Raw genomic sequence first — 17,449 nt, 5'->3', positions numbered from 1 at the left:
TGCTTCCACTACGGACACACTGCCTCCACTATGGACACACAGCCTCCGCTACGGACACACAGCCTCCGCTACGGACACACAGCCTCCTCTACGGACACACAGCCTCCTCTACGGACACACTGCCTCCGCTATGGACACACTGCCTCCGCTATGGAGACACACTGCCTCCGCTATGGACACACACTGCCTCCACTATGGACACACTTCCTCCACTACGGACACACTGCCTCCGCTATGGACACACTGCCTCCGCTATGGACACACAGCCTCCGCTACAGACACACAGCCTCCGCTACGGACACACAGCCTCCTCTACGGACACACAGCCTCCTCTACGGACACACTGCCTCCGCTATGGACACACTGCCTCCGCTATGGAGACACACTGCCTCCGCTATGGACACACACTGCCTCCACTATGGACACACTTCCTCCACTACGGACACACTGCCTCCGCTATGGACACACAGCTTCCGCTACGGACACACTGCCTCCACTATGGACACAGCCTCCACTATGGACACACAGCCTCCACTATGGACACACAGCCTCCACTATGGACACACAGCCTCCACTATGGACACACAGCCTCCACTATGGACACACTGCCTCCACTACGGACACACTGCCTCCACTATGGACACACAGCTTCCACTATTGATGCTCATGTTCATAAGTATATCTTGTGAAAATTGCATATAGTCGATTTCTGATAATTCAACTTCCCAATTGAAATGTTGATAACACTACTTCATGCCGGTAGTTATGATGCAGTTATAATGCCTTGGAATATGTGTTATAAGCATGTTTAGCACCTTTATAATGTCCAACCTGCATGTGTGTCTCTGTAGCCGACCCACACAGTGATGCCGGGCCAGGTGATGAGGGTGACAACGGGGGCTCCTGTCCCCTGTGGGGCGGATGCTGTAGTGCAGGTGGAGGACACAGAGCTGCTTCGAGAGTCTGACGACGTGAGTCAACACCCGACTTCTCTCCTTCTTTCCTCCTTCTTCCCTCTCTCTCTCTGAAGACGTGAGTCAACACCCGACTTCTCTCCTTCTTTCCTCCTTCTTCCCTCTCTCTCTCTGAAGACGTGAGTCAACTAGCACTCTCCCTCTCCCATCTCCTGTGGCAACTTCCTGACCCCCTCTCAATTTATTTCAATGAACTTTATCCACATGGAACATACTATACAAATACATTACAATAACATACAATATGTCTCTCGCCTCTCTGTTTCGCAACTTTCCCTCAATCCTTTCTCCTCTGTCTCCAGTATCTCCTCTCCACAAACAGACAGCCTTTCTGTATTGTACATGTAGACCTCCTCATCTGCCACAAACCTCTTCCTGCCAATAGTACGGAATGTAATCTCCTTCATTAACCGCTCTGTTTGTCGTTGCAGGGCACAGAAGAGCTGGAGGTGCGGATCTTGGTACAGGCACGCCCTGGACAGGACATCAGGTGAGTGACAAGTTTAAAGTTGTACCAGTCAGGACTGGTGGGCTCGATTTCATTTAAATCCAGTTAAATCAGGAAGTAAACTGAAATTCCAGTTTTACCCAACGCTTTTCTGTAACAGAACTCTACCTCTAGTGGTGAGAGATTAACCATTTCCCCAACGCGCCGTTTCTCTAGAGAGAAATCAAATCATTCACAAGAGAAATCAAGTTAAGAACCATGTGGGACGCTGAGCGGAAGGGAGTTCTAGTTTTCATGAAGCAAATATTCAATTTAGTTCAGCGCAGAAACGTGGTGATTAACTACAATCATCAAATCAAATCAAGTTGTCTTTATACAGCACATTTCAGACACAATGTGCTTCACAGGATTGTTTTTTTGAACAATGAAAATAAAAGCTGAAATATTTACTACACAACAAACATGAGGATAAAAAAACAGCAACAATAAAGACTGAAAAGCACCCTGAGGTAAAGCAAAGCTAAAAAGGTGTTTTAACATCTCTTCTAAATATGTCAACAGTTTCAGCCCCCTCAGGATCTCTGGCAGACTATTCCAGAGGCTGGGGGTATAGTAACTAAAGGCTGCCTCTCTACGACTCTTGGTCCTAGACTTTGGGATAGTTAAAAGGCCAGAGGACCTGAGGGACCTACTGGGTACATGACTTAAAGCATGTCTGACATGTATTGGGGTGCACCAACGTGGATTGATTTAACAACCAATAGAAGAATCTTAAAATGAATTATAAACTCACAGGCAGCCAGTGACCATAATCCATTGTGCCTGTTCTTTCTTTCGCCTGTTCCTTCCAGCTCGGACAGCGATGGATACACCTTTACGCCTGCTATGTGAAGTTAGATACACATAGACTGCAATGAGAGAGGAATGTACACAGCACAAGGACGAGAGAGAGGGATAGAGACCGTTTGTGAAAGTATAGCATATCTACTTTGAAGAAGTAGTAAAATGATTTTGTCAGACAGCTCTGCAGCATACTTAGGCAGGCTAGTCTTGCTAAATAGGATGACTGAAGACAGTACAGTATGGAGAGAGCATAGATAATGTTGTCTGGCTGGCTGACTGTTACTGCCTGAGCAGAGATAATGTTGTCTGGCTGGCTGACTGTTACTGCCTGAGCAGAGATGATGTTGTCTGGCTGGCTGACTGTTACTGCCTGAGCAGAGATAATGTTGTCTGGCTGGCTGACTGTTACTGCCTGAGCAGAGATGAGATGATGACTTTAAGGAGTGAAACATAATTAAAGCATAAAGTAATATACACAACTGCAGTGTTTTATTATTTCATAGTAATTTCTACCGAATGTGAACCTTACAAAGACAATGAAATATTTTAAATATTTTGGCAATTGAATGTTAAAAGCTCTAAAATCATTTTACATGTAGATTTGTATCATTTAGCAGACACTCTTAGACAGAACAACTTACAGTTAGTGCATTCATCTTAAAATAGCAAGGTGGGGCAACCACATACAGTTCAATAAATTATTCATATTGCTTGACTTATTCCACATTTTGTTATGTTACAGCCTTTTTTCTCTCGCCCATCTACACACAATACCCTATAATGACAAAGTGAAACATGTTTTTAGAAATGTTAGCAAATTTGTTAAAAATTAAATACAGAAATATCTCATTTACATAAGTATTCACACTTCTGAGTCAATACATATCAACCAGATTTAAGTCAAAACTGAAAGGTGAATTCATCTCACAGTGTCTGGTGGAAACCAGACTGAACCAGGTTTTTCTCTAGGATTTTGGTTGTGTTTAGCTCCATTCCGTTTCTTTTGATCCTGAAAAACTCCCCAGTTCTTAACAATTACAAGTATACTGATAACATGATGCAGCCACCAGTATGCTTGAAAATATGGAGAGTGGTACTCAGTAATGTGTTGCATTTTTTTGCCAAACACATTTTTTGCAGTATTACTTTAGTGCCGCCTTGTTTAGTGCCAGGATGCATGTTTTGGAATATTTCTGTATAGTCTTCTTTTCACTCTGTAAATTAGCTTAGTATGGTGGAGCAACTACGATGTTGTTGATCATTCCTTAGTTTTCTCCTATCACAGCCATTAAACTCTAACTGTTTAAAAGTCACCATTGGCCCCATTGGCAATTTCGTTCCTCTCCGGCAACTGAGTTAGGAAGGACGCCTGTGTCTTTGTATTGGCTGGGTGTATTGATACCCCATCCAAAGTGTCATTAATAACTTCACCATGGCCTCCCGGGTGGTGCAGTGGTTAAGGGCGCTGTACTGCAGCGCCAGCTGTGCCATCAGAGTCCCTGGGTTCGCGCCCAGGCCTAGCGTCGTCCGGGTTAGGGAGGGCTTGGTCGGTAGGGATGTCCTTGTCTCATCGCGCACCAGCGACTCCTGTGGCGGGCCGGGCGCAGTGCGGTGTAGCCTCCGACACATTGGTCCGGCTGGCTTCCGGGCTGGATGGCGCTGTGTTAAGAAGCAGTATGGCTGGTTGTGTATCGGAGGACGCATGACTTTCAACCTTCGTCTCTCCCGAGCCCGCATACCAATAGGTTCCCTTCTTAGCGAGGCATTGGAAAACCTCGCTGGTATTTGTGGTTGAATCTGTTTGAAATATGTGTGGCGAGGTAGTCATTAAAAAATAATGTCAAACACACACAGAATGAGTCCATACAACTTATTATGTGACTTGTTAAGTATATTTTTACTCCTGAACTTATTTAGGCTAGCCATAAAAAAGTGATTGAATAGTTAATAACTCAAGACATTTCAGCTTTTCATTTTTTATTCATCTGTATAAAAAAAATATTTAAAAAATTAAGATATTGAAGAACATCATTCCACTTGGACATTATGGGGTATTGTGTGTAGGCCATTGACCCAAAAATCTAAATGTTATACATTTTAAATTCAGGCTGTAACACAACAAAATGTGGAAAATGTCTAGGAACGTGAATCCTTTCTGAAGGCTCTGTATCACAGTCGAAGTAAGTACATTTTTCCTCAATAAAGCAGCAAAGTCCAAGCTAGTAAAAGGGAGAAGGGAGTCAAGTACGAGTCATTTATATATAATCACGGTTCCCAATTCTCCTCTTTAACAATAAGACTGTTATAATTACTGACTACTCCTTTAACCCTTACTTTCCCCTATTGTCTGTGAACTAACCTGTCTTTAGGTTTCACTTCGCTTTACTTCACTCTGTCTTCCTTTGTCAGTACTGCTTTTGGTTGGTTCGTAGATACGCTACCATGCTACAGTACTAGTGTAATGTGCGTAGTGTCACGTCTGCTCCCGCTCTTCCCCCCTGGTGCTTGAGGGCGCCAGGCTGCCCTGTATCACTCACTCCTATCATCTATCACTCACACCTGCCTTCCCTCGTCACGCGCATCAGCGATATTGGACTCACTCACTCATTTGTATATTTCCTCCCCTATATTTGTCAGTTCCCTTGCTCTGTTCCCCCCTGCTGCATTGATTGTCTGTTGTTTGTGTTACTCGTTTGCTGACGCTGTTCCTGTCTCATTCCATGTCCGTTCCACATGAAATGTTTGACTCCCCGTACCTGCTTCGCCTCTCCAGCGTCATTCCATGTGACACATAGTCTAAATACTGTGATAATTTTTTAACCAAACCGACCTCAAAAAGCACTAATAGCTCAGCACTATGTATTACACAGCCATGTCTACAGTATCTGAGTGCCTGCCACTCACCCAGCTCCCTCTGTTCCTTCATCCAGGCCTATAGGTCATGATATAAATCTTGAGGTACTACTAGGGTTGCCACACTGGGGGTCACGAGTCATGAAGGCAGTGAAATTCCACGTGACCGTAGTACCAGTACTGTCTCTGCCACTCACCCAGCCTCATCTGTCTCCCCTCCCTCCAGGCCTATAGGTCATGATATAAAGCGTGGGGAATGTGTCCTGTCCAAGGGTACCCACATGGGCCCTTCTGAGATTGGCCTGCTGGCCACCGTAGGAGTCACTGAGGTGGAGGTGCAGAAGTTCCCAGTGGTGGCTGTCATGTCAACTGGCAACGAGGTGAACACACAAACACACATATCCATGTACACATATTTTGCCATCGTTCATGGTATCTTTAATACCTGGGATTACAGTGGTAGGTAGCCTAGAGGTTAGAGAGGTGGGTAAGACATCAACCGATTGCCGGTTTGAATCCCAGGTTCTGACAGGAAAATATTGCAGGATGTGAGATGGTTTCCTGTAGAATATGAACAATAAAGTAACCGTGTGTGTGTGTGTGTGTGTGTGTGTGCGCGCACATGTAGCTGTTGAACCCAGAGGATGACCTGCACCCAGGGAAGATCAGGGACAGTAACAGATCTACACTGCTGGCCACCATTCAGGAACATGGCTACCCTACCATCAACTTGGGCATCGTCGGAGACAAGTCAGTCAACAACACTCAATCATAAGCCTCAGTAACAATGGCTTCATCTACCCTCCTAGAAAATATTGGGCTGGTTTCCTGGACACACATTTATCCTAGTCCTGGACTAAAAAGCATGCTCGATGGTGAATCTGAAAGCACAAGGCTAAAATCTGTGTCTGGAAAGCTATAGATTTATCTACGATCAGAAAGATGGGAGGGTATGTACTGTGACCTGTGACCTTTCTCCTACAGCCCAGACGACCTCCTTAATGCCCTGAACGAGGGGATCAGCCGTGCTGACGTCATCATCACATCAGGAGGTGTGTCCATGGGAGAGAAGGTAAGATTAAATAAAAAGTTTAAACAGTGACCTCATAAAAATACATCTAAATAAGCATCACTGCAGGCCCTGGTTTGATCCCGGGCTGTATCACAAATGGCCGTGATCGGGAATCCCATAGGGCGGCGCACAATTGGTCTAGTGTTGTCCGGGGTTATGGGAGGCTGGGGTAGGCAGTCATGGTAAATTCTTCTTTGTTCTTAACTGACTTACCTAGTTAAATAAAGGTTAAATAACAAATGAGTGGTGAGGCAGTGTGCTTATTTAGATGTATTTTTATGAGGTCACTGTGTTTATGAGAGCAAATGACATTGCTAGGGAGTAGTGTTCTGATCCTGCTGTTCTCATCCTGCTGTTCTGATCTAGCTGTTACTCCTGCTGTTCTGTTCCAGCTGTTACTCCTGCTGTTCTGTTCCAGCTGTTACTCCTGCTGTTCTCATCCTGCTGTTACTCCTGCTGTTCTCATCCTGCTGTTCTCATCCTGCTGTTCTGATCCAGCTGTTACTCCTGCTTTTCTCATCCAGCTGTTACTCCTGCTGTTCTCATCCTGCTGTTACTCCTGCTGTTACTCCTGCTGTTCTGATCCTGCTGTTACTCCTGCTGTTCTGTTCCAGCTGTTACTCCTGCTGTTCTCATCCAGCTGTTACTCCTGCTGTTCTCATCCTACTGTTACTCCTGCTGTTACTCCTGCTGTTCTCATCCTGCTGTTCTTATCCTGCTGTTACTCCTGCTGTTCTCAACCTGCTGTTACTCCTGCTGTTACTCCTGCTGTTCTGATCCAGCTGTTACTCCTGCTGTTCTCACCCTGCTGGTACTCCTGCTGTTCTCACCCTGCTGGTACTCCTGCTGTTCTGATCCAGCTGTTACTCCTGCTGTTCTCACCCTGCTGGTACTCCTGCTGTTCTCACCCTGCTGTTACTTCTGCTGTTCTCACCCTGCTGTTACTCCTGCTGTTCTCACCCTGCTGTTACTCCTGCTGTTCTCACCCTGCTGTTACTCCTGCTGTTCTCACCCTGCTGGTTTGGCTGACCTTTTGTATGTTTACTGCTTATCTGAATTCTCTACTTCTCTCTCTGGGTTTTCTGCTCCAATTACTTCTGTTATTGGATCACACATGTACACCTCACCATCTGTCAGACATAGTAACGTGTACACCTCACCCTCTGTCAGACATAGAAACGTGTACACCTCACCATCTCTCAGACATAGAAACGTGTACACCTCACCGTCTGTCAGACATAGAAACGTGTACACCTCACCATCTGTCAGACATAGAAACGTGTACACCTCACCATCTGTCAGACATGGAAACGTGTACACCTCACCATCTGTCAGAGATAGAAACGTGTACACCACACCATCTGTCAGAGATAGAAACGTGTACACCACACCATCTGTCAGATATGGAAACGTGTACACCTCACCATCTGTCAGAGATAGAAACGTGTACACCTCACCATCTGTCAGATATGGAAATGTGTACACCACACCATCTATCAGACATGGAAACGTGTACACCACACCATCTGTCAGACATGGAAACGTGTACACCTCACCATCTGTCAGAGATAGAAACATGTACACCACACCATCTGTCAGATATGGAAACGTGTACACCTCACCATCTGTCGGACATGGAAACGTGTCAGTAGAGATAATCAAAGTCTCCGTTTAAACAATAATATTACACAATAATATACCATATATATTTTTATGTTTCAGGACTATCTGAAGCAGGTGCTTGACATTGACCTCCACGCCCAGATCCATTTTGGACGTGTCTTTATGAAGCCAGGGTAAGACATTCTTTTTTTATTTTATAGTTTAGAGGTATATGCCTTGTTAATTCATCAAGTGAGGATGGTTTAGGAGAGATGGATAGTGAATCACGGAAGGTCTTAGTTGGTTCATCTTCTGTTTTCTTCTCTTAGTCTCCCCACCACGTTCGCCACTGTGGACATTGACGGGGCACGGAAACTGATATTTGCCCTACCAGGTATGTGTTTATGAGCTGTGCAAGTCGTATGTACTGTGTGTACAGTATCTGTTGTCTGTGTAGACCCGTAAATGATGTTGTTGAGTCTCAGGACTGGCAGGGGATCGCCGGCCTTGACTGCTCTGAGTCCAAAACGCCACCATTTAACAACCAAATATACGTTTCCCTGAGAGAAACCTGTTGTATTAATCCAGCAGCATGCACTCAGACAGAGGTAATGTTTCTCTTTAATTACACCCTCCTTTCAGTTCCTACAGCATCCTGGAACAAAACAGCCTTCCTTCCACAGTAGCAGTTTTTTCCCCGATTTGATCATTTACATTTTGTATTTGAGTTGTTTGTATTATAAATATGTTTGTGTGAGGGAATGTTTTATACCAGCCCTCCAAAACCGTGTTCCTAGAGTTTACCGAAGACCCACCCAGCTCTAAACATCAAGCCTCAGCCAGCCCCCTTATCCACACCAAACCTGAAATTGGACCCCTATTTGACCCACCCAACCAGCCCTGCTGACAACAACCTCTTGTCCCTCTACTTTCCTAGCCCCCCCCCCTGCACCTTGACCTCTCCATTGCCCCCAGCAGGCCCCCTTGCCTCTGCCTGTCCTATTGCCTCCCCCAGCCCCCCTGCCTTGCCTCTGCCCGTCCTACGTATGTTCGGAGGGCTAGTCTGTGGCTGTGGTGACTGCCACTCTTTTTATATTCCCCCTTTAAGGTAATTTCACCTTCAGAGATACAGGCGCCATTTTCATCGACCATGTCCCCGACAGTGAGGCAAGCAGGGTGCCTGTGCCACCGCGCGGAAGTAGGTGCTACCACCGTGGTTGACCGTACCGTTCAGTGTGCTCACTGCTCTCTACCGGAAAGCAAGCTTACTTCAAATGAGCTCAGAAAACAGAATTTAAACTGAAAATGGGAAATATTTTTTTTGCTTTAAGTGCTAAACTGAAACTTGGCCCAACCTCAAATGATATGAGCTTAAAATGATCTCAAAATGCAAACTTGAGGCCAAATGAACTTTTTATCTCCCAAACTCAGTTTGGGCATGTTTGGGGGCATTTTTGTTAGTTTTTTTTAGTAGTGATTAAGCAAAATAAGATCACTACACCTTTTAGTAAACCCAAACTTGAATCTTAACAAAAAATGTTCACATAAAATATAGAGTTTTTATTTTCTTATGTGATTTTCTGTTCGGTTTTCTGAGAGAGAAATATTGTTTTGTTTCTGTGGCGTTGCTGTTGGTTCTGTCGCGCCTCGTTCTGTTTCTCAGTGTCGTCCCGAGCCCCTGCGGGTATCTATCCCATCATTCCATGCTGTTGCTTGTTGTTGTGATTTGAGAGCGCTACTCACCCTTCCCCTGCTGTTTCATTTCATTTGACCTTTTTTGACACCTCCCATCACTGCTGCTGGTTGGTGTAAAGACTTTTCCCACTCTCCCCAAAGAGCGCTCACCCACTTCTCCCACGCTCACCCACTTCTCCCACTCCCCTAAAGAGCGCTCACCCACTTCTCCCACTCTCCCCAAAGAGCGCTCACCCACTTCTCCCACTCCCCTAAAGAGCGCTCACCCACTTCTCCCACTCTCCCCAAAGAGCGCTCACCCACTTCTCCCACGCTCACCCACTTCTCCCACTCCCCTAAAGAGCGCTCACCCACTTCTCCCACTCTCCCCAAAGAGCGCTCACCCACTTTTCCCACTCCCCTAAAGAGCGCTCACCCACTTCTCCCACTCCCCTAAAGAGCGCTCACCCACTTTTCCCACTCTCCCCAAAGAGCGCTCACCCACTTCTCCCACTCCCCTAAAGAGCGCTCACCCACTTCTCCCACTCCCCTAAAGAGCGCTCACCCACTTCTCCCACTCCCCTAAAGAGCGCTCACCCACTTCTCCCACTCCCCTAATGAGCGCTCACCCACTTCTCCCACTCCCCTAAAGAGCGCTCACCCACTTCTCCCACTCACCTAAAGAGCGCTCACCCACTTCTCCCACTCCCCTAAAGAGCGCTCACCCACTTCTCCCACTCCCCTAAAGAGCGCTCACCCACTTCTCCCACTCCCCTAAAGAGCGCTCACCCACTTCTCCCACTCCCCTAAAGAACGCTCACCCACTTCTCCCACTCCCCTAAAGAGGGCTCACCCACTTCTCCCACTCCCCTAAAGAGCGCTCACCCACTTCTCCCACTCCCCTAAAGAGCGCTCACCCACTTCTCCCACTCTCCCCAAAGAGCGCTCACCCACTTCTCCCACTCTCCCCAAAGAGCGCTCACCCACTTCTCCCACTCCCCTAAAGAGTGCACCCCTCCAGTCCCTCTTCTGTGCAATTTTAAAAAGTCAGAAGCGTACCTGTCTCAACTGTCTGCCTCCTCATCCCCCCGGCCCAGCCCGGCCCCCAGCCCAAGTCCCCCTGCACAGCCAAGGCCCCCAGCTTGGTCCCCCGACCCAGCCCGGCCCCATACTGACAGGCCAGTGGGGTGAGAAGAGAACCACTCTGCACTGAGCCTTTATCCTGTCCTACAGGGGCTGCCAGCTGGAGCATGTCAATGACAACAATGCTCCTACACCCCAACCCGTCCAAACCTTCTCTGGCCTCTCCTGTCATCTCCCGCCTTAGCCCTCTGAACAGTGGTAATGTCCCGTCCTTTTCTCCCTCTCATCCTCAGCCCCTCTTTTTCTGTTGGTCAGGTAACCCAGTGTCTGCGGTCGTCACCTGTAACCTCTTCGTCATCCCTGCTCTGAGGAAGATGCAGGGGATCCTGGACCCTCGGCCCACCATCATCAAAGCCAGGGTAAGTTAACAACAGAGTTATTTTTTTAATTTTTTTTTACACATAGCTTAATGCAAATACATTGGGGTTTAAAGTTGAGTGTGATGTCATCATTCTGTGCCCTGCTTTCTCCTGTGTGTGTAAACAGCTTTCCTGTGATGTAAAGTTGGACCCTCGTCCAGAGTACCACCGCTGCATCCTGACATGGCACCACCAGGAGCCTCTGCCATGGGCACAGAGCACAGGTATTATCTCATAGACACAATACTTTGTCATCAGCACATTTGCATGTAAAAAATGGATAAGGGAAAGTGTGTATCAAAAAGTTGATCCTTGTCATGTTATTGGCTCTCTCTCTGTCTCCCCACCCTCCTCCCTCTCTCTCCCCCCTCTATCCCTCTCTGCCAACACTCTCCTTCTTTATCTCGCTCACTCTTTATCTCTCTCTGTCTCTCTCCCCCCTAAAGGAAATCAGATGAGTAGTCGACTGATGAGCATGAGGAGTGCCAACGGGCTGCTGATGTTGCCTCCTAAAACAGAGCAATACGTGGAGCTGCATAAAGGAGAGGTTGTGGACGTGATGGTCATAGGACGACTATGATGATGTCATCTTACGGGGACAGATAGATAGACAGGGAGAGAAAGTGGTGCATGTCCACATATCATAACTATTCTGTAATATGCAATGGCACAGCTAGTTTTTGTTGATTTGGATAATAAAGTTCATCAAGTATAATTAACCAACATCTCGAACACAAAGTAAATGAAGTACATACATTGATCATGAAATCTGAATTTGAAAAGATCATTGTATTTCAAAGAAAGACAATGTTATACCTTTTAAAAGTGAAAAAAATAAGAGATTTATTCTGTATTATATTATTATAATTATTATTATTAATATTATATTGTCATATTAAGCAACTCTGTTTAACTTTCATCCTTGCAATTGCTTTGTGTGTTCAACCCTAGACCTTATAGATAGATAGCAGTAGCATTTCAATAACAAGCTGTAGGTGCTCAAAAAAAATACAAATAAAATACTATTTTCTTATCTCACAAAAAAATGATAGTAAATACATATCTTCTTTTTGAACAACGGAAACCCTTTTGAGATAATGTCAGAAGTCCCTCTTGGGGAACGTCCTGATTCTCCACCCTTCTCCTGAAGTGTACACTTGCACACTCCCCGTCATTTTTAAAGGCATTGGATTGGTGAAGGTAGGCATTGACTGGAGGGAGTTTCCACCATTACTAGATCCATGCAGGAATAGAGTGAAGAATCAGGATGTAGCCTTGGTGCTCTGTCTTATTAGGAGTGTTTTCAGGGTCCTGAGGGTGCCTTTAGCTATCTTTCCCCTCCCTTTAGTATTCTTCTTCTCTTCTATGCCTCATTATATGGGCTTTATAATGCCTCATAATGGCTTCACACACAGCTTTGCTTGTTGTTTTTCTTGTGAGTCGTGTTTGTGTGCAGTTGCCAAAAGTGGTGGGTATCTTGGGCCAAAAGTCATAGGGTCATCATGATGAGACGTGGGCCTGTATTCATAAAGTGGCTCGGAGTAGTGATCTAGGACCAGGTCCCCCCGTCTATATAATCTTATTCATTATGATAAACTGATCCTAGATCAGCACTCCTACTCCTTTATGATTACAGGCCTTGAAGGTGGAGAAAGGCAGCGAGTGGTTGCCAGTGCAACCCCTAGGCTGACTGTTTCCCCTAGCTGCCCCCCAGGCCCACTACTGTAGCTTCCCCTCCAGGCCCACAAGCTGCCCCCCAGGCACCCTAGCTGCCCCCTAGCTACCCCCCAGGCCCACTAACTTCCTTCCAGGCTGATTGTTCCCCCTAGCTGCCCCCCAGTCCCACTAGCTACCCCCCAGGCCCACTAACTTCCTTCCAGGCTGATCGTTTCCCCTAGCTACCCCCCAGGCCCACTAACTTCCTTCCAGGCTGATCGTTCCCCCTAGCTACCCCCCAGGCCCACTAACTTCCTTCCAGGCTGATCGTTCCCCCTAGCTGCCCCCCAGGCCCACTAACTTCCTTCCAGGCTGATCGTTCCCCCTAGCTGCCCCCCAGGCCCACTAGCTACCCCCCAGGCCCACTAACTTCCTTCCAGGCTGATCGTTTCCCCTAGCTACCCCCCAGGCCCACTAACTTCCTTCCAGGCTGATCGTTCCCCCTAGCTACCCCCCCAGGCCCACTAACTTCCTTCCAGGCTGATCGTTCCCCCTAGCTGCCCCCCAGGCCCACTAACTTCCTTCCAGGCTGATCGTTTCCCCTAGCTGCCCCCCAGGCCCACTAACTTCCTTCCAGGCTGATCGTTTCCCCTAGCTGCCCCCCAGGCCCACTAGCTACCCCCCAGGCTGATCGTTCCCCCTAGCTGCCCCCCAGGCCCACTAACTTCTTTCCAGGCTGATTGTTCCCCCTAGCTGCCCCCCAGGCCCACTAGCTACCCCCCAGGCCCACTAACTTCCTTCCAGGCTGATCGTTTCCCTTAGCTGCCCCCCAGGCCCACTAGCTACCCCCCAGGCTCACTAACTTCCTTCCAGGCTGATCGTTCCCCCTAGCTGCCCCCCAGGCCCACTAACTTCCTTCCAGGCTGATCGTTCCCCCTAGCTGCCCCCCAGGTCCACTAGCTACCCCCCAGGCCCACTAACTTCCTTCCAGGCTGATCGTTTCCCCTAGCTACCCCCCAGGCCCACTAACTTCCTTCCAGGCTGATCGTTCCCCCTAGCTGCCCCCCAGGCCCACTAGCTACCCCCCAGGCCCACTAACTTCCTTCCAGGCTGATCGTTCCCCCTAGCTGCCCCCCAGGTCCACTAGCTACCCCCCAGGCCCACTAACTTCCTTCCAGGCTGATCGTTTCCCCTAGCTACCCCCCAGGCCCACTAACTTCCTTCCAGGCTGATCGTTCCCCCTAGCTGCCCCCCAGGCCCACTAGCTACCCCCCAGGCCCACTAACTTCCTTCCAGGCTGATCGTTTCCCCTAGCTACCCCCCAGGCCCACTAACTTCCTTCCAGGCTGATCGTTTCCCTTAGCTGCCCCCCAGGCCCACTAGCTACCCCCCAGGCCCACTAACTTCCTTCCAGGCTGATCGTTCCCCCTAGCTGCCCCCCAGGCCCACTAGCTACCCCCCAGGCCCACTAACTTCCTTCCAGGCTGATCGTTTCCCTTAGCTGCCCCCCAGGCCCACTAGCTACCCCCCAGGCTGATCGTTCCCCCTAGCTGCCCCACAGGCCCACTAGCTTCATCATAGTCTGACCTGGTCCTGAAGTCCCACCCAGAGACGTGTATTCTTTCACATATCTAAATATATGCCTCTGGTCCCACCCTGTCCCCTGACCTTCTACTTTACCAACACGGCCTGTCTCCCTCCCACCCTCACCCCTCCAGGACTGCTCACCTCACACATACTAGTATAGGTATGTGAGGGAACTGGAGGAGGGAGGAAACTTAGTCTTTTATTTGTTTAATTTCAGAAGGAAGAAACAGCTTATTTAAAGTGCTGACTGCCTTTTTAACAACTATTCAAACAATGTACAGAAAAATACATGAATACAAAAGAGTGATATTGTACAGATTATGGTGACCAGCAATCCTGACTAAATTAATGAAGCAATTGGGAGATATTGAACTCTACTATAAACGTTTTCTGTAATATTGATGAAACTAATGAAAAATTAAACATCCTTGATCATTATGTAAAACAATTTCTTCAGTCTCTTATTTATAAACTGACGTGTCCAATTGGAAATATAAAACAATTATATTGTATGCTATGCTACATCTTGAGTATATCAAAATATATTTATTTCTACAGCATTGGTCCTTGATTTCAGCAAAAGCTTGCCCTGGGTAAAAAAACAACAACATCCAAATCAACCCTGTCACTTACAGATGTAAAGCATAGACTGTATATATGTAAAGTCGTCTTTCATTGGACAAAATAGAATTGTTTCGGGTCCTGTGAGCAGCATTGTCCAATCGCGAACGTTGTTTCATGCGAATTTACTGGGCACTGTAGAGCAAAAGGGAGACCCTTCACGTCTGAACAACTCTCGAGTTGGAAATGACTCCTAACGCACGGCTACGGAAGAGAGGATCCGGACTGATATTGTGGCACAAAGTTAGCAAAGTTTTTTTTGTTTTTTTTAACTCAACTGATACAAAAAACAGTGGAGTAATATTGGACATGTCAATGAAGAATATATTCTCGACAGGGTTGCGGGAATAAAGTGAGTAGTTCTCTTCCATTTCCTATGTATTTTGGAGTGTCATTGTCTGCGACGCGTTGCCAGGGAAGAGCTAGTTAGCTAGCGCGATCTTTTAAAGTTTGTTCTACCTGATGAACTAATAGAAGAGCATCTCACGTTGAACTAAAGCTGTTGTTTCAACTTCGTGTGATAACAACGAAATTGTGTATTTACTTTAGTAAAATTGTCACCGAATGTCACCTTCCATCCAATGGCATAGCAGAGAATGTCGCAACGCAATGGCTAGCAACTGCTACAAGCTAGAAAGGCGGACTAGGTACTTTTGCCCAACCTGTTGCGTGCGTGAGGTGTGGGTGCGCTAATCGATGCACTCTTTAGACAGATATTTAGTTCGTCCATGTCTTTTGAATAAGATTTGTTGCATGTTTGTCCATAACCATCTAGGTGGCTAGGTATTTGTAAAAAGCAGACTAGAATCTAGAACTGTCTGCTACTAGCTAGCTCGCAAGGTGTAATTTTAGCTATGAAAAGGGCTCGTGCATCTAAAAAATAATAGTATTCCAGCCAGGACACCCATGTCTCAAAACATTATATTTAACTAATTTACCAATCCAGTACAGATGGATGATAAAGAGTCTGTTTTTGACAGTAATGCAATAAAGTCTGACCAGAAAGTCCTCATCAATCAACAGAAGGTGATCTTCATTTGGTCACCATATGGCCTGTGTCAACATGAACATCAGCACGGATGTCTGACACCGAGGTTATGCCCGTATTGTGATCAACTACTCCCTTCAATGGCTGTCTGACAACAGCATCAGTGACTAACTAAATGCAGGCTATTTGTTCAGTACAAATATCTATTTTTAGATATACTAGAAAAGCAATAAAGGTGAAAATACAATCAATGGGGCGGCAGGGTAGCCTAGTGGTTAGAGCGTTGGACTAGTAACCGAGCTGAAAAGGTACAAATCTGTCGTTCTGCCCCTGAACAGGCAGTTAACCCACTGTTCCTAGGCCGTCATTGAAAATAAGAATTTGTTCTTAACTGACTTGCCTAGTTAAATAAAGGGAAAATAAAAAAATAATGATGGGGCGGCAGGGTAGCCTAGTGGTTAGAGCGTTGGACTAGTAACCTAGTAACCGGAAGGTTGCAAATTCAAATCCCCGAGCTGACAAGGTACAAATCTGTAGTTCTGCCCCTGAACAGGCAGTTAACCCACTGTTCCTAGGCTGTCATTGAAAATAAGAATTTGTTCTTAACTGGTTTGCCTAGTTAAATAAAATTAATTTAATGAAGACCACATCCATTTACCACACACTGGGTGCTTATCACCTACTACCCAGCCTGATACTATAATGGTAAAAAATAACAATCTTATCAGTCTCCATAATCACATGCCTCCAGTCACTGCCACTGCCACGTTTGTGGTCCAGTTTTGAGCAGGTAGAATAGCTGAAAGCTATTTTTCAGGAGTTTGATAGCTGTGCAACATGTTATCAAAATGTAACACTTACTAGAAATGCCTTGTCTTATATGGACTATGGACTAGAACGACAGAGGGGCTCTGTCGTTCTCTCCACCTTCATGCATCCTGTCTCTCTGCCCCCTCTCTACCACCCAGGTGCTGTTTGTTTTTATTTCACCTTTTTAAAACCCTGTTACGAGGTGGTTCATGCATCTCTCATTTCCTCTTCCCTGGAATCTGGAATGTTCATTATTCTGTGTGTGGAGCGTTGGAATGTGGAGTGAGAGTTCTGGAGAAGATCAGAATCCTGGTCTGTTTCTCCTCCACAGTGACAGGTTAAGAGAGGATAGGATACACTGACCCACAGCTGAGGTGTCACTGGGGACTCTCTGATTACATGTAATCAGAAGAAACAAGTTCACAGGCCTAGTTGATTTTCCTAGCCTATATTTCTCTCTTTTTAATGTGAGCCAAGAAGTGAGAATAAAAGCAGCGTGTGGGAATGAAAATATCTTGAGTGGAATGTTAGACTCTGCCCAGTGTTGTTTATATTTGGTTTGGCTCAGGACAGTGGGCTGGAGGAGGAGGGCTTCTCAACCCCATCTGTGGTCTCAGAAGGCTAGACCAGGAAAGAACAGACAGACACCACCCTTTAAGAGCTCCCGAGTGGCACAGCGGTCTAAGGCACTGCATCTCAATACAAGAGGTGTCACTACAGTCCCTGGTTCAAATCCAGGCTGTATCACATCCGACCCATAGGGTGGTGCACAATTGGCCCAGTGTCATCCTGATTAGGGGAGGGTTTGGCTGGGGTAGG

At 46.7% G+C, this 17,449-nt stretch overlaps 2 protein-coding genes across 15 annotated transcripts in view; both read left to right on the top strand.

Annotated features, from left to right (window-relative positions):
* LOC139383688 (gephyrin a) overlaps positions 1 to 12,858 on the top strand; it is a 124,076-nt gene extending 111,218 nt beyond the window's left edge. For 7 of the 14 annotated variants that reach the window (XM_071128235.1, XM_071128232.1, XM_071128239.1 and 4 more), the window contains 11 exons: positions 852 to 971; positions 1,406 to 1,464; positions 5,345 to 5,498; positions 5,747 to 5,868; positions 6,103 to 6,190; positions 7,913 to 7,986; positions 8,122 to 8,186; positions 8,901 to 8,990; positions 10,865 to 10,968; positions 11,096 to 11,192; positions 11,415 to 12,858. In XM_071128235.1, coding sequence (XP_070984336.1) covers positions 852 to 971; positions 1,406 to 1,464; positions 5,345 to 5,498; positions 5,747 to 5,868; positions 6,103 to 6,190; positions 7,913 to 7,986; positions 8,122 to 8,186; positions 8,901 to 8,990; positions 10,865 to 10,968; positions 11,096 to 11,192; positions 11,415 to 11,548 — 1,107 coding nt within the window. In that variant the 3' untranslated portion in view covers positions 11,549 to 12,858. The remainder of the gene's footprint in view (positions 1 to 851; positions 972 to 1,405; positions 1,465 to 5,344; positions 5,499 to 5,746; positions 5,869 to 6,102; positions 6,191 to 7,912; positions 7,987 to 8,121; positions 8,187 to 8,900; positions 8,991 to 10,864; positions 10,969 to 11,095; positions 11,193 to 11,414) is intronic. The other 7 variants (XM_071128240.1, XM_071128242.1, XM_071128243.1 and 4 more) reach the window with 1 other exon arrangement.
* Positions 12,859 to 14,953: 2,095 nt separating this feature from the next.
* Positions 14,954 to 17,449, top strand: part of LOC139383334 (protein associated with LIN7 1, MAGUK p55 family member a) — a 48,173-nt gene continuing 45,677 nt past the window's right edge. Inside the window, exon 1 of the mRNA XM_071127836.1 lies at positions 14,954 to 15,184. The gene's annotated coding sequence lies outside the window, so the exon portion shown is untranslated. The remainder of the gene's footprint in view (positions 15,185 to 17,449) is intronic.

This window comes from Oncorhynchus clarkii, chromosome 25 (assembly GCF_045791955.1).
Source record: "Oncorhynchus clarkii lewisi isolate Uvic-CL-2024 chromosome 25, UVic_Ocla_1.0, whole genome shotgun sequence".
In the NCBI taxonomy this organism is placed as follows: Eukaryota; Metazoa; Chordata; class Actinopteri; order Salmoniformes; family Salmonidae; genus Oncorhynchus; species Oncorhynchus clarkii.
Note: the sequence above shows the minus strand (reverse complement) of the source record. Positions and strands in the feature narration are given on the sequence as shown.